Source organism: Sarcophilus harrisii, chromosome 4 (assembly GCF_902635505.1).
Source record: "Sarcophilus harrisii chromosome 4, mSarHar1.11, whole genome shotgun sequence".
NCBI classification, from domain to species: Eukaryota; Metazoa; Chordata; class Mammalia; order Dasyuromorphia; family Dasyuridae; genus Sarcophilus; species Sarcophilus harrisii.
The window spans coordinates 263,928,749-263,946,359 of NC_045429.1; the positions used below are offsets into that span (position 1 = coordinate 263,928,749).

The 17,611-nt window shown below is 35.8% G+C and overlaps 1 protein-coding gene across 7 annotated transcripts in view; it reads right to left on the reverse strand.

Annotated features, from left to right (window-relative positions):
- CD2AP (CD2 associated protein) overlaps nt 1-17,315 on the reverse strand; it is a 179,822-nt gene extending 162,507 nt beyond the window's left edge. For all 7 annotated transcript variants that reach the window (XR_004233679.1, XM_031964742.1, XM_031964744.1 and 4 more), the window contains exon 1: nt 16,968-17,315. Coding sequence is in view for 6 of the 7 variants with exons in the window: in XM_031964742.1 (XP_031820602.1) it covers nt 16,968-16,971 (4 nt within the window). In the remaining variant the exon portion in view is untranslated. The remainder of the gene's footprint in view (nt 1-16,967) is intronic.
- Between the last annotated feature and the right edge of the window lie 296 nt (nt 17,316-17,611).

The window sequence follows — 17,611 nt, forward strand, 5'->3', positions numbered from 1 at the left end:
ACTAAAACAGACCTTGGAATTTATCTTGTAGCTAAACAAACTGAGACCCAGAGAGATTAAATGACTTTTCCAAGGTCATAAAATGGCAAGACTAGAATTAAAATCCAAATAAAATCCAGGGATTCAGATTACAATGCCTTTGAAAAGAAATGATTTCCATTAAAGCATTAAGGGCTAGGTAGAAATGAAATATTTACCCTTAGGTGATTTAAGATTGACAACATACAAATTGTTCTTCAAAGTTTTATAAATGTAAGTATAATTGCTTTCAAGACAAAAGACTAAATATTTTCAACACTATATCAAACTAAAAATCACAAAGTCCAGTTAAAATTTGTTCAAAGACTCTAAAAGGGATTTAAAAACACAAGGCTAAAAATAATCCCCAAAATATTGTTCTGCCTTTTTAAATCTGGTGAACAAATTTTCTTTTACATACTAGTATAGCAGTTAAGGTAAAAATCAACTTTTTTACATAGTCTTCAACTTCTCTTTTATCAATGAAGTTTCAAAACCAAAAGACATAATTCCAAGTAGCTCATTAAAAAACCAAACCAAAACTCTATCATAAAACTGACTTGTTTCATAAAACAAGATTATCTCAAACTCAAACATAAACAGAAATCCCTTCTATCCCTTCACAGCAGGTGGCCAAAATTCATCAATTAAATAAAGTAGCTTTTTTTTTTTTTTTGAGTAAGATATTTTTATGTCACTGTAGAAGATACAGCACTAGATTCGGGATTTAAATTGAGTTCAAATGTTAGGTGATCTACTTACTATATCTGGGTCTTGAACATGTCACTTTACTGCCTCAGCTTCAATTCCTTCACTGTACACTACTGAACTTAATATTTCCCAAGGTCCCTTGAAACTCAACAAATCTAGCATTTTTGGTAATAAATCTTACTGTTAAACTTAGTTGAAAAGGAAATCTATGGATGCTTCTATCCAAGCTTTGAAAATGCAGTCATCTTATATTTCTTGCACAAAAATTAGACCAATATCCCTAAAAAACAATAATGAAAGGATATGAGATAAAATTTATCAGAGGATACAAGAAGTTATTTAAAAGCCTATACATTATGATTAAGTTGCTTTTATGCCTGTTGTAATATAGTAATATCCGACAAGCATTTTTAAGTACTACTATTCCTATCACTGAGACTTCAAAAACAAAAATAAAATAATCCCTACCCTCAAAGTCTTTGACCAGATGCTAAAAATTACACTGTTCAGATTGATCATGCTGGAAAAAGACACAACACTACTCTAGTGGTTCCCTATTACCTCTAAAATAAAATACAAAACTCCAGAGTTTGACACCTAAAGCCTTTTAAAACTTGATTTCAACTGGCTTTTTTTTTGCTGAGGCAATTGGGGCTAAGTGACATGCCCAGACACTGATGCATTGTTGGTGGAGTTGTGAACGAATCCAACCATTCTGGAGAGCAATTTGGAATTATGCTCAAAAAGTTATCAAACATGCATACTCTTTGATCCAGCAGTACTACTACTGGGCTTATATCCCAAAGAGATACTAAAGAAAGGAAAGGGAACTGTATGTGCCAAAATGTTTGTGGCAGCCTTGTTTGTAGTGGCTAGAAAATGAATGGCTGCCCATCAATTGGAGAATGGTTGGGTAAATTGTGGCATGTCAATGTTATGGAATATTATTGTTCTGTGAGAAATGACTAGCAGGATGAATACAGAGAGACTTAGAAAGACTTAAATGAACTGATGCTGAGTGAAATGAGCAGAACCAGGAGATCATTATATACTTCGACAACAATACTATATGAGGATGTATTCTGATGGAAGTGGATACCTTCGACAAAAAGAAGATCCAATTCAGTTCCAATTGATCAATGATGGACAAAAGCTACACCCAGAGAAGGAACCCTGGGAAATGAATGTGGACTACTTGCATTTTTGTTTTTCTTCCCAGGTTATTTTTACCTTCTGAATCCATTTTTTCTTGTGCAACAAGAGAACTGTACAGATCTGCACATATATATTGTATCTAGGACATACTTTAACATGTTTAACATGTATTAAGACTGCCTGCCATCTAGGGGAGGAAGTGAAGGGAGTTAAGGGAAAAGTTGGAACAGAAGTGAGTGTAAGGGACAATGTTGTAAATTGCCCATGCATATGTTGTCAATAAAAAGCTATAATAAAAAAGTGACTTGCCCAGAATCACCAACTAACCTTTCCAGCTTATTCTCACACTCTATAGTTAGTCCAAACTGGTGATTCTTGTTCCCCAAGCAACAAAACATCTTCCATTTTTAGGCTTTTGAATAGGCTGTCCCCCATTCCAGGAATGCATTACTCTTCATCCTGTAACTCAGAACCCTAGAATTCTAAGTTTAATTCAAATGCCACTTTTTGTATAAGGCCCTTCCAGAATCTACCCAAGTAGCAGGTTCTCCCCTCACACCAAACTACCTTGTATTCGGACCCATTTCATTTGTCTTTGTGTACCCAATGCCTAGCATATGTAGGCACTTAATACATTGATTTTAATTCTGCTCTTTGGAGCCAACTAAAATAGAACTAATCGTTCTTCTATGCGACAACCTTTAAAATACTTGAAAGCGATTATCATTTCTCCCTTAAATTTTCTTTTCTCCAGATAACCATCTAAAATAGATGGTTTCCAATTCTTCTCATCATGCTGATCATCTTACTCTGGATATACTGCTGCTTGTCAATACTATCCTTAAAACACATCAGTCAGAAGTAAGCATATTTATGCAAACAAGAGGAATCTCAGATGTCCATATGTAAATTAAGAGAAATGCTCCATTATATGTCTACTGCTTATATTCAGATTTTCAAAACCGTAACTTATCACTGTATATTAAATATAGCTGGCAATTCAACCACCAGCAAGTCCTCTGATCTATTATATAATGAAGCTCTTTCCAAAGAGGAAGAAGATAGATGCTATTAGGGTCTATTCCTCTTTCAAGGAATGAGAAAATGGAGTTACTGCAACTATCAGATGGGAGAGATCATGCATTAAGAATCAAATGATAAAGAAAAGAATAATCGTGGTGGTGGATAATTCCCCATTCAAGGCAGGTTTATTTGATTAAAAGTTAACAATAAAAATCACACCAATAAAGAAATCTGTTGTCTTCCCAGGACACAGATATATGTAAGAAAAAGCAGAGAACCTCCCAATATTTGTCAAAACTAACAACCATCCAATTTCAGGTGATTTTCTTGGCATAAATGATATAATCAAAAGAAACCTAGAAAGTACTACCATTGACACAAAGATTAATAGCATAAGCAAATTATGAGACCAAAGAACAGTTTACCTGTCTACAGAAAAGAGAAGAATTTTTGACAAGACACAGAACATTTATAAAAATTCAAAATGGATAATTTAGTTTGTATTAAATTAAAAAGGCTTTACATAAACAAAGTCAATGCTATCAAGAGTAAAAGCAAATCAGAAAGCTGGGAAACAATTTTTTATAGCCAATGTATCTAATAAAGGCCTCATTTCTCAAACTTTTATATAAAAACAGAATCAAATTTATATTATAAGATATTCCTCAATTGACGAATGGCCAACAGATATGAACAAGCAGTTTTCAGATGAAGAAATCAAAACTACATGTACCTCATATCCCCCCCAAAAAATGGTCATATCTAAATAAATATTGATTGGGGAAATGCAAATAAAAATATCTCTGAGTTATCATCTCACACCTATTGGATTGGTTAATACGACAGGAAAAAAAAATGATAAATGTTAAGAGTAGTTAATCAGGGAACTGCTATATAAATTACCTATATTTTGACAAAGAATTTGATGAAGTTTATCTTGTATTATTCTCATGTAAAAGATGGAAAAATGTGGGCTAGATGATAATATAATCAGATGGATTAATAACTAGTTGAAATGCTAGTCTCTAAGAATTCATTGTCAAATTGGCAAGAGTTAGCTCTAGCACCAATGCCCTAAAAATGTTTTAACACTTTCCCCAATAACTTAAAAGTCTTGACAACCTTCTCAAAAACTGCAGATGAAAGACAGTTAACACAATGGATGACAGAAGCAACATCCCCAAAAGACTTTAATATGCTGAAGAGGTAAAATTAAATTGAGTTTTACAAGAAAACTCATTGAGGACTCATTGAGGAGAACACTTATTGAGGAAAGAGGCAAGGTTAGAAGGTAGTTTGTTAAGAAAAATAGCCATCAAACTAAATATGAGTCAGCAGTGTTAAGTGGCAGTCAAACAGGCTTTCTTGGGCTGCACAGAGGCCTTGTTTATTTTTATTTACTTTTTTTATTTTAGTTTTTATTTACAAGATATATGCATGGGTAATTTTTCAGCATTGACCCTTGAAATTCCCTTCTGTTCCAACTTTTCCCCTCTTTCCCCCCACCCCCCCCCTTCCCTAGATGGCAGGTAGACCAATACATGTCAAATATGTTAAAGTATATGTTAAATACAATATATGTATACAGTATCCATACAGTTATTTTGCTACACAAGAAAAATCGGACTTAGAAATAAGGTAAAAATAACCTGAGAAGAAAATCAAAAATGCAAGCAGACAAAAACAAAGGGAATGGAAATGCTATGTTGTGATTCATACTCATTTCCCATAGTTCTTTTGCTGGGTGCAGCTGGTTCTCTTCATTATTGAACAAATGGAACCGATTTGGTTCATCTCACTGTTGAAGAGAGCCGCGTCTATCAGAATTGATCATCTTATAGTACTGTTCTTGAAGTATATAATGATATCCTGGTCCTGCTCATTTCACTCAGCATCAGTTCATGTAAGTCTCTCCAGGCTTTTCTGAAATTATCCTGCTGGTCATTTCTTACAGAACAATAAATATTCCATAATATTCATATACCACATTATTCAATCACTCCAATTGATGGGCATCCATTCAATTTCCAGTTTCTGGCCACTACAAAAAGAGCTGCCACAAACATTTTAGCACATCTGGGTCCCTTTCCCTTCTTTAAGATTTCTTTGGGATATAAGCTAAGGCCTTGTTTATAAGAAAAGCCTGTCCTTCTGTTACTTACACTTTTATATGTTAATTCAGAAAAACACTACTAAACTGTAAAGTATCCAGATGAGAACAGAATGATCACACAGGATCTTGACTTATTATCACATAAGGATCACTTAAAGGTTGAGTTCTTAACATTAAATCCAGAGAGTTCAGGAACTCACTAAAAAATTTCATTTTTATTTTTACTACCATCTAATTGAAATTTCAATTATGAATATAGGCAACAAACCATTAATTTGTTGGGTATTGATAGTGATGATGGTGATGATGAGAAGCGATCAAAGGCTTTTACCAGACCACCAAGGGTATTCAAGATACAAAAAAAAGTTAAGAACTCTTAGATGAATGCAGGAGAAACTCAGACAAGACTGAGAGGAAAGGACAGAGATGATTGATGTCTTTAAAACTGTCGAAAGGCAGAGGGATTAAATTGTATTTGGCACCAGCAAAACCAGGAGAAATGAGCTGAAGATATGCTGAAAGACAGTCAGGCTTGATGTCAGGAAAACTTCCAGACAATTGGGAGTTATTCAAAATTGGAATGAGGTACCCTCAGAAGTAATAGATTCTTCCCCAAAGGAGGTCTCTGATAAACAGCATTGAGACCAGATGTCCACTAGTCAGGTATCAGTAAGTAGCAACTTCTTTTGGTTGCTGAGGTCCATTCTAACTCAAAATCTGTTGACTATTTCTGTGAATGCCTGCTATTTAAATTATTACAGATGCAGTTTAATGAAACACAGCCATCAACAACAATGTCAGGAACCTCTAAAATCAAATACAAACTTCTGGTTAGCATTTAAAGCCTTTCAATCTTCCCCAAACCTATCTATTTTATCTTTCCAGCCTCACTATATATTATTCTCCCATCTGCATTCTTCAAACCATCTGAATTGGCTTTCTCTCTGCTTTTCACAAATTACGCTTGATATCCCATCGCTCTAACTTTATACTGGCTATTTCCCATGCCTAGATTGTACTCCCTCCTCATCCTTCCTCAGAAAAGAAACTCAGACAGGATGTGCAATGGTTTCAGTTCTGTACTTGTAATTTGGAGGCTTGAATTTAAATTCTGCTTCACATGTCCTAGCTATGTAATCCTAAGCAAGTTCCCTAACATTTAGTATTTCCTCATAGGCAAAATGAGTAAAATAATAGCGCCTATCTTACAGGATTGTTGCAAGGATCAAAAGAGGTAACATATGTAAAGTGCTTTGTCATCTTAAAGTACCAAATACCCATAATTATTAAATTCTTTTCCTTCAAAGTGCAGTTCAAGAACTAGCTTTCATCAGAAGCCTTCCCTGAAGTCTTTAACTGCTAATGCCCTCCCCCCTTCAAACTACTTTGTATTTGTTTTATTTAAATATATTCAGGGCAAATAAATATGTATGTATTCTTGTTGGCTCCAATTAGAATGTAAACTCCAGACTGCTGTCTTTGATTAGGCCCCTGAAGCACGGAGCATCCTATTAATTGTATTTCTATATCCCCAGAGCCTCATAGGCATTTTTGATTGATTGTGTACACAATAAAAATGGACAATGAGTAGGGTTTCCTCTCTGGCAGAAGAGAACAAGTTCTGATCTGAGAAAACAGAAAATGTCTTACTATTCCCAAACTTCTCTCAGAAACCCACATTTTCAATATCAACATTATTATCATAATTCTGTCTAGCAGGAAATGTAAGACTATTATGGTCTCTGAAAAACTAAAATTGAATATCACTCTAAGAGTAAATGAGAGGTCCCTAATAATCAAGAGCAGGCTGCAATATACTACTAAAAAAGAATTATAATGGATAAATGCTATAAAAAACAGAAAAGAAAAATGAACAAAAAAGAAAATGGGCTGGTCACAAGACAACTGAGAGACATCCCTAAAAATTCACTGGCATCTTCATATTAACTCAAAGTGAGAAAATAAGTAGCAAGTCCATGGGAGGGTGAGGTCAAGAGATGCATAAAAAGTTTGCTTTGCATAGGTTCACAGGTTGTTTTCTGCTTCGCAGAAAGGAAAATCCAAATTGATGAAATCACAGGTCCATTTGGGTGTCTTTCATTTTATATATGGAAGTTTGATAAAAATATAACACGTATTGAGTTTTATGCTTCTTTTATATCTTTTACAGTGTTTGCTAGATTCTCAAAATTTTCTAACTGATGACAAACTGTTCTTATCACATAAAATCAGCTCTATAATCACCTAAGTCAGTAAGTAAAGCTAGTTAGGACTTGCCCAATCCTGGAGAAGAGAAATTAGAAGTTTTCACTAAGATACAGCAACTACACCAGCCAGGAAAGGAAAGAGATAGCAAAACCCTAAAGAAAAATAGGAAATCGTCTCAAGTGCAGACAGAACTTGTGCAAGAGCTGAAAAAGTAGTTTAAGAATCATATAAGAAGAGTAAAAGAAGAACTTGAGAAAGAAATGAGAATGATGCAAGAGAACTTTAAAAAAGAATCAATAGGCTGGAAAAGGAAAAGTGCTTAAAAAGTAGAATTGGCCAAATAGAAAAGGAGATACAAAAATCCCCTGAAAAAAAAAACTCCCTGAAGTATGGGAAAGGAGAGGTAAGTACAACTGACTACCAAACTTAAGATCTACAGAATCAGTTGTGCTGACCTCATTATGAAACCTGGACAATATACCAGGGGCCTGCCAGAAAACAATCACTTCCATTTGAATTGTCTTAGAAAGATTCTGAAGATCTCCTTGGCAGGATAAGATACCAGACACTAAGGTCCTTTTTTTTTTTTTTTTTTTTTTTTTTTTTGTAACTAAACTGTCAAGCATTCCAAAAGTATTGCAGAGAGCACAACTCCATTGGGTTGGTCACATTGTTCAAATGCTATATGCTGTATCAAAAAGATTTTATGGAAATATGGAAAGCATTCATGAGGTAGTTGGAAAAAATCAATACAAAGACAACTCTCAAGGTCTCTGTTAAGAATTTTAGAATCGATTGTACAACATGCAAGACACTAGCACAGGACTACACAACATATTGTGCTCTCATCAGAGGTGGTGCTATGCTCTATGAGCAAAGCAAAGCAGAATTTAATTAGCTTAAAAGAAATGTGAGGTGCAACAAATTAGAGAAGCTACCTCCAAATGTTCATAGGAATTATTTGTATCTGACCTGAGGCAGAGCATTCTGAGTTCATATTGGTATCATATTGGTATCTATTTTTTATTTTTTTGGATCAGCCAGTTGGACATACTTACCCAACTCTAACATAGTAATGTCATTTTGGTCCTCCTTGAGAACCAAAGAACCACCACCAACCAACCAAAAAGTACAACTTGCCAAATGGAAAAGAAAGTACAATAGCTAACCTGAAGGAAACAACTCTTTAAGTTAGTATTGGGCAACTGAAAGCTAATGACTTCAAGAAACATCAAAAAGCAATCAAACAAATTCAGACGAATGAAAAAAAAATAGAAGAAAATATGAGATATCCAACTGGAAAAACAACTAACCTGGAAAACAGATCCAAGAAAGACTGTGTCAGAATCAGGGAACACCTGAAAGCCATAATCGTATCTTTCAAAAAACTGTCAAGGAAAACTGCCCTGATATGCTGGAACCAGAAATGAAAAGGGCATTGGAAGAACACACTTATCACTTCAAGAAAGAAATCCCAAAATAAAAACTCCAAGGAACACAATAGTTAAATTATACAATTATCATACCAAGGAAAAAATGTTGCAAATGACCAGAAAGAAACTCAAATTAGGATTTCACAGGATCTGGCAGCTGCAACATTAAATGACTAGAGGTCATGGAACCTGATATTTCAGAAAGCAAAGGAACTAAGTAAGACTATAACCAAGAATCATTTACCCAGGAAAATTAAGCATACTACTTCAAGGGGAAAAATAAAAAGGTCACTCATAACGTTAACAAAAAATTTGTCAGGACCCAAAGACCAAGAGAAGCCTAAAAAGAAAAAGACAAAAGAAAATATAAGGGATTCAATGGAGCTGAACTGTTTCTATCCCTCTATATATAGCCAGAAGAAGTTATATATATAAAGTGGTATCAGGTGATATAAGGTGAATTTGAGGGAATGACCTAGGAAATAATTAAGGAATGAGAAAGAGTATACTGGGTACAAAAGGGAGAATAGAGTAGATTATTTCACATGAAGAAGCACCAAAGATTTATTACAATGGAAGGGAAGATGGAAAAATAAGTTATGGGCATCACTTTAACCATAACCTTATCATCATCAGTATTGACTCAAAGAGGGAATAACATAACATACAAAATCAGGGATGGAAAGAACTGATGGAAGAGAGGGTAGACCAGGGGAGATGGTAGACAAAAGCAAAAGACTATTGAGGAGGTAAAGGGTGAAAAACAAAAACAGAAGGAAAAAAGTATGGAAGAAAATATAGGTAGTAATCAAAATGGTTAAGTGTGAGATGAAATCTCCCATAAAAACAAAAGGAATAGCAGAGTGGATCAAAATCCAGAATCCTACCTTTTTTTTTTGTTTGTTTTTTGTTTTTTTAAAGTAAAGATATTAAACCATGGGAACAGAGTGTGGAGCACAACGTAGTATTCTCACTCCGTTGTTATTTGCTTGCATTTTGTTTTCTCGGTTTTTCTTTTTCTTCCTTCCTGATCTGATTTTTCTTTTCTTGTGTAACAAAATCACTGTATATTTATGTATACATATATTGGATCTAACAAGTATTTCAATATGTTTAACATGTATTGAACTACCTGCCAGCTAGGGGAGGGGATGGGAAAAAAGGGGGGGAAATCTGGACCAAAAGGTTATACAAGGGTCAATATTAGAAAAATTATCCATGCATATGCTTTGTAAATAAAATGCTTTAATTAAAAAAAAAAAAAAAGTAAAGGCATTTAAATGTTAAACAAAAAAAAAGTAATAGTACACTTCAATCTGTATTCAGTTCTCTATAGTTCTCTATTTGAATGAAGATAATATTTCCCACTCTACGAGTACTAGAACTGTCTTGGATCTCATATACATATATACAGAGATGATCATTTGAAAATAAATTTGTAAAAGCTATAACAAATTTGAAACATAAAAGTCTGCCCAAAACAGAGCAGGCTGGTAAATTTTTGTGAGGAGATTTGTTCTCTGTATACTGAAACAGTCCATGCTCCTTGATATTTAAATTCATAATAAAAAAGAAAAGACTATGTGTACAACTCTCCATAAGACTTCTAAAAGTTCTAAACTCTTTCAAAATGTTATTATCGATGAACCTGAGTAACCTGGACCTACCCTCATAACAGATTTTATCATCTTCTGATCCCTTTGCCAATAGACAATGGGGTCTGGAATTGAGATTAGGCAGCACTAACAAAAATTTTAAAGTTCTTCTAGTAACCAAGCTCTCCTTGAAACAAGAGGTCTTATCTTTTAAATATAAGTCTTTCCAAAGGATGTTATTTGGCTCCAATGCATAGACAAGTTAAGGATGACTACAGGAGCAATGAAAAAGGGTGTTGGTGGGCTATCAGAAGGTTGCAACACATTTACTAACAAGCAAATGTGAAAAATCATAAAGGATTGTCAAAAAGAAAAAAAAAAGTATGAACAACAACAACAAAAGGATAAACCAGATCACTTTACAAAAACTAGAGCTATCCATCCAAAGACAGCCTTCATGCTTCACTGGTATTTTCATAATATCCGAAAAATAAAAAATAAGTCATTCATATTTGGCAGACACTTCCATGTAATGAACTTACAAAAGGACATGAGTAGGAGTTGAACAGGATACAGGTATGACTTTTGAACCAAAAGATCAGGAAAGGTCTCCCATGAAACGTGGGATTTGAAAAGACTTGAAGAAAACCAAGGAACTTATGTTCAAGGGTAAGCAACAAGTTCAGTTATTGGATCAAAGAATGCGTGTAGAGGAATGTTTAAAGGAGATAAGGATTGACAGCTTCAAATATAAATTACAATAACTCTGCTAAATCTTTTCATCCCTCCTCAAATCTTCCTTAACTGCCCCTCCCCACAATCTCTTAGCTGAGAACCTTGTCTAATATTTTACTGGAAAAAATGAGGCTATTCATCGAGATCTCTCCCCTCTTCTTCTTCATATCACTCAGATGCCTTCTAACAAACCCAAAGTTACTAATGATCTCTTAATTGCCAAATCTAATAATCTTATCTCAATCCTCATCCTTCTTGCTCTCTCTACGGCCTGAACTATATCTTTCCTTCCATATTCCCCTGCAACCTTACCTATTATGTCCTCCTTCCTCCATTTCACATTTCCTTGCCAAAGCTAATCCCTCTAACATGCACAAGTGATCTCATTCCAACCTGTTTCCTCCAACAGACTTGCCACCTCTAACCACTCCTGTTCTTTCACTTATCTTAAATCTCTCTGGTCTACTGACTGCTTCTCTATTGCCTACAATATGCCCATGTCCTCACAAGCCTCAAAAAACCCTCACTTGATCCAGTCAGCCAAACTAAATCAGAGTCCCATTTCTCTCAAAACTTTTTTGGGTAACATTCTTGAGAAGTCATATCCATTTCCTCTTCTCTATCTTCTTAACTCTTCAGCCTGGCTTCCAACTTCATTATACAACTGAAACTGTTCTCTCCAAAGTTATTAACTGCCAAATCTAATGACCTTATTTCAATCCTCAATCATTTTTCTCTCTCTGCAGCCTGAACCATGTATTTTCTTCCATATTCTCCCCCAATCTTTCCTATTACTGTCCAGGGCAACACCATCCTCCCTACTACTCAGGATTACATTATTAGGTGTGTCATCCTTGATTCCTCATTCTCCATTTACACCCATATCCAATCTATTTCCAATGCCCGTCACTTTCACCTACACATTTCTCAATGTAATTCTACTCTCCGCTCTCTCTTTTGACACAGCCACTATCCTATTGGAGGTGGCACTCACCATCTCATGTCTGGATCACTTCAATAGCTTAACCAATTGGTTGACCTGACACAAGTTTCTCCCTACTCCAAACCATTCTCTACTCAGTTGTTAAAACAATACTCCCTTTAAGCCTAAGTCTTACTATGTTAACCTCCTATCCTTCCCAATAAAATCCAGTGGGGCTGCCTATAACCTCTAGGAGAAAATAGAAAATCCTCTATTTGGCATCCAACACTATTTACAACCTATCCATATCTTCCACTCATCTTATATCCTACCAGTTATACTAGGCCTCCTTGCTGTTCTTCAAAAAAGACTTATGTCTTCAATTCTGGCTATTTTCACTGGCTGTCCCCCCCACATTTCTACTCTCTGGGCTTTCTTCAAGTCTCAGTTAAAATTCCACAGTCTACAGTTAGCCTTTCCTAATCTTAATTTTAGTACATTTCCTCTCTTGGTTATTTCCAACCTTTTTATGTAGTTTGTTTTTACATTATGTTATCTTGCCCACCAAAGTATGAATTCCTCAAAAACCTACTTTGATCTTTCTCTGTATCTAAAGCACAGAGCCTGGGCAAATAGTTTAACAAAGGTTTACTGACTGACTGAAGGACTTTAAATGCTAAATAGAGGATTTTATATTTAATCCTGGAGGCAAAAGAGTGCCATAGAAATTCACTAAGGGAAGAAATTGGTTTGACAAGGTCAGACCTGTGACAGACTAGACTCTCTTTTAAAAGAGACTTCAGGCTGGAAGATCAACTATTAAGGCAATTGTTCCAAGGCCTTTCAGGTATGAAGTGATGAGAGCTCAAAAAAAGAGTCAAGAATGAAATCAAGGCTAGAAATGATATCATAGTGACTAATAGGGAAATTGAAAAAATGGGAGAATCCAAAGACAAAGATGATGACTTTTGGATACTTTAAGCTTGAAGTGTCTACAGGTCAATCAACTGGAGACAGTTGGACATGTGAGACTAAAGTCTCAGGATAGAAGTTAAGGCTGGATACAGAGATCTGAGAATTATCTGCAGAGATAAATGAGATAAATGATTCATGGGAAATCATAAGCTTATAAAGTAAGATATTCCACAATAATCTCTTTAGTGCTAGCTTTATATTGTCTATCAGAAACACTCATCATATTTTCCTCTAACTATGAAAACACCTTTGTTTGCATTTTGATTTCATATTGATTAAAAAATATTTGATGTTTTAGATGCGAAAGAATATTTTTACAATTTTAATTTTTTTCCTTCTGTGAAAAGGTCATTTTCGATTTAAAGTTGTATATATTCAGTTCAATATGTTATTAATTTAATTAACTCTATTTTCTTGAATAGCTAAGGTAACTTCTGTCCAATCTCATTTCAAATGACAGTAATTTAGATCAGACGGTGGAGGGCAAAACTATTGATTTGACATAACTATAAAAATTCTTTCTTATTACTTTTTAATCACTCAAAAAGCATTTACAAAAAACTACAATGTGCCAAATACTACACTGTTCAAGGAGCTATAGGAGCTGCAAATGCTTTTCTGCATGCTTCAAAATTTGTATAAAAACAAAATCAGAGTCCCTTCTCCTGTAAGAAGGACTCTTCCTTTCTAGAAAGGAAGAATACGTACACAACATTCAAGAAAAACAATTAAGTAAATGAAAAATAAATATAAGGTAGTGGGAAAAGATGGTGGTACTCTATAGACTAATTGATTTTTCATTCATTTAATTCCAATACCTTATACCTAGTAACAAGTTGAAAACTAAAATTCCTATTTTTTTTGTGTTCTTTTTTGCAACTTTTTGTCTTGTCATTTTTGCTTTTTATCAGCAAAATACCTAAAATGAATGGATGTAACTGTCACCTTATTTCCTAGTTAATTTCTGGAAATTAACTTTTTATTATTATTATTTTAATAATACATCAAATCAAGTCAATATTCTGCTATCAAGAAGTCGTTTTTCCCACTAATAGATAACAATTGAAACAGAAAACTAGTGTTATTCACTGGGGAAAATAAGGAAGAAAGTACCCACACATATACACTTAACAAGTTAAGCACAGGAAGAATTTCAGATTTTTGCATTTAAATTATAGATAAAAAAAAATAAAAATATTTTAAGTTAAAATCTTTAGCACTAACAAATGTTTTTAATTAACTAAAATAATTACATTAAATTAAGTATTTTCAAATTAAAGACAATTTCATCATTGATGTTGAGCTGGAAGGGATGAAGAAGCCATCTGATCCAAATTTCACATTTAGAGAAGGAAAAAACAAAGTCTAGGGAGATTAGAAGACTTGTCCAAGGTCACACACATATTGTTAGAAGGCAAATGTTTACTACCTTAAATACAAGTTACTTCATTTGAGAAGTTTAACACAACTTCATATTGAAACTTAAAATTTTAATTGTGTAAACCTGTTTGGCCAAAACTGAGCTTGAATTTTCAAAATCTTTTAATATAACTTAAAAAAAATTTTTTCAGTCAATAATTCATGATACAGTATAACCTCATCTATCATTTCAGTTCTCCTGCAATCTCACTAATTTAGAATAGTATCAAGAATATGTAAGTAGAAAATGTCTAAACAATCAAAATATTTTTCATAAATTCTATGCACTAAAAAAAGGCTTTCTCACATTAAAGTCCTCTGAATAGGCTCTCACTCAAAACTTATTTACTCTTACTTGACAGTATTTAAATAAAATTTTACAAAATAAAATTCTATGATTTCCAAGCCAAAAACAAAACAGAAAACTGATGCCTAATGAAGTGAGCAGAATCAGAAGAACTTTGTAACAGTAACAGCAAGATTAAGGTTATGTGATGATCAACTTTGATGGACTTAGCTCTTTTCAGCAACACAGTGATGCCAAGACAATTCCAATAGATTTGGGATGGAAAATGCCATCTGTATCAAAAAAGAGAATTATGGAGACTGAATGCAGATAGAAGTATACTATTTCCATCTTTTTTCTTTGTTTGCTATTCCTCATGGTTTTACCCTTTTGTTTTGATTTTTCTTTCACAACAATTAATATGGAAATATATTTTAAATGATTATGCATGTATAATCTATATCAGACTGCCAGCTGTCTTGGAGAAGGGGGGAGAAAAAAATTTGGAATTCAAAATCTTACAAAAATGAATGTTGAAAAGTATGTTTACTACTGTAGGGGGGAAAAATTTTTTCATTCAAAAAAAATTTTTAAGTGCCTGATCTCAATATCTGATTGACATTCTAAAGCAAAAGAATAAGTCAAAAATTAACTTGAAAACAATGAAAATTTCTAATCAAGCATGCATAAAAAAGTCAGTAATTGCTACATTTAAAATACCTACCAAAAAAAAGAAGGTAGATAAACATGATGCCAGATCAGCACCATGCTATATTCTTGGCTTTTACAAAATCACTCCTTAATCTCCAAAATTTATTGATTTGGATCAATATGGTTGTTTTCTTCACACCATTCCAACAGAAGACTAAAATTACTGAGACTTTGTTTTATTTTATACTTTGTATCAGCAAAAAGATACAAAAATTTTAAAAAGCAACATATTCTTACCTCTTAAAAACTTCTTAGTTACTTTATTAAGTTAGGGATTTTCTTACTATTTATAAAACACTTCTTTTATCATCAATACTTACATTAAAAGAAAAAGCAATCTAGTTCAGTCCACCAATCACCCTGAAGTCTGTAAACCCTAAAAACTTGAAAATATTATGAAAAACAACATAACTAAAACTTTTTTCTCTCTGGTAAGGAAGTTTAATTCCAAACAGGAAATCTTTTCTCAAAAGGTTCAAAATTTAAATCACATCAAACCCTAAAAGAACATTCAAGAGGATATCTGATAGTTGCCAACAATTGGCCAAAAAAAGTAAACACTTTTAGTCTTCATGGCATATATGAATCACTTCCACACAGAAGCAAAATTCTGAATAATTAAGGTACATTTTACTAGATACGTTTTCCAAAAATATCTTCTAAAATAAAAGTTCTTAAACTGAGGTCCGTGACTTGGCTCGGTTTTTTTTTTCCTTTTTTAATGTTTTGATTACTGTATTTCAATAAAAATTCAGTAATTCCCTTTATAATTCTATGTACTTTGTGGTTATTTTGTGAAAGGGTCCAGAGAGGTTTCACCAAATCGCCATGACATTGACGAAAAAAAGATTAAGAATCCCTGTTCTAAGGGATAGTTCGATCTGTTGCTGAAATTTTCTAAAAACAGGAATCATGGAATGATCTTTTTCAGGTTTTTTTTTTTTTTTTTTTTTCAATCGCCCTCCTCTATATACTACGTGGACCGGGAAGGGAGGAGGGAAAGGGGCGGAGAAGAGAGTAGGTGCAGGATAGGGGAAGGAAGCGAAGGAAAAGTAAAATCCTTAAAGAGAGTTCGAGGTCTGTTTCTTCTGGCTGGTGGGAGTAAAGACGTGGGGTGAACCACCCATTCATCCCCAAACCCTTCTAGATATGCCATGGGGAATAGGCTAGATTCCAAGGAGGAGTAGAGGGAAGGAAAACAAGGAAAAAAATGAAAAGGAAATGAAGCCAAATCCGAAGAGCAGAGTTTGGGGGGAAGAGAAAAATCAAGGAGACTGAATGAAAATATCTAAAGTGGAAGAAGCCAAAGAGTTATTTAAATGGTTCTCCTTCCAAGAAAAGATGAAGAGAAGTCCGTGGGGGAGGGGGAGGGTGCCTTCTCATCCCAAGTCAGAGCCGAGGCCGGGATGCCCGGTTCCCCGACTTGTACAACAGAGTCTGATTGGGAAGGGGAGTGTGTCACCGGGTGGAGCGCCGGGGCGAAGGAGGGGCTCTTTCTCTCAAATTGTGCCCCAGCTCGGTTCCTAGCGGGAGGGGGAGGGAGGCCCAGCGAGGGCAGATTAGAGCGTCTCCCCCACCCCCCCACCCCCGAGCGCCATCCCAGAGGAGGGGGCCGGGGAAGAGGAGCAAGCTCGGGCGCGAAGGGCAGGGGCTGGTCTCTTACCCATGCTGGAGGCTGCGGCGCGGAGAAGCCCGACGGTAGTGGCTCCTCCTCTTTTTCGGTTTCGTGCGGTAGAAGCCGGGCTTCAGCCCCACAGGGCGGTCGGTGTGCGGGGGCTCAGGCGGGGAGAGGCGGCGAGTCCATCCGCCCGAGCTCCCTCCAGCCGGTCCAGTCAGTTAGAGAATCTGAGAAGGAAGAGGCGGCGACGGCGGCGGAGGTAGAGGTGGAAGTGGCGGTGAGGGAGGCAGCGGCGGCGGTGGTGGTGGTGTGACTGGGTGGCGGTGGTGATGTGGTGGAGGTGGTGGTGTGGTGGTGGATCCGGCTACTGCTCCACACCGGCGGCGGCGACCCAACGCCCTGCCGTCCCTCCCCCCACCCAGCTAGCTCCTTTCCCCCTCCCGGCCCCCTTCTGGAGGGTAGGTGGGGAGCTAGCCGGTCCCAAGCCCGAGGCTGTCGCCGCCGCCGCCGGCGTCAGCCAACCCCTCCCCTCTCCTACTGTGGTGGAGAGGAGCGCACGCTCGAGCTCCGCTGACTCGAGAGCCCGGACGCGGCTGCCGGGAGAAGGGATCGGGGACTTGTGGAAGGTGGGGGAAATCTCGCGAGAACTCTTTTTTTCCCTCCCCCTTCTCCCCGAAACCCCCACCCCC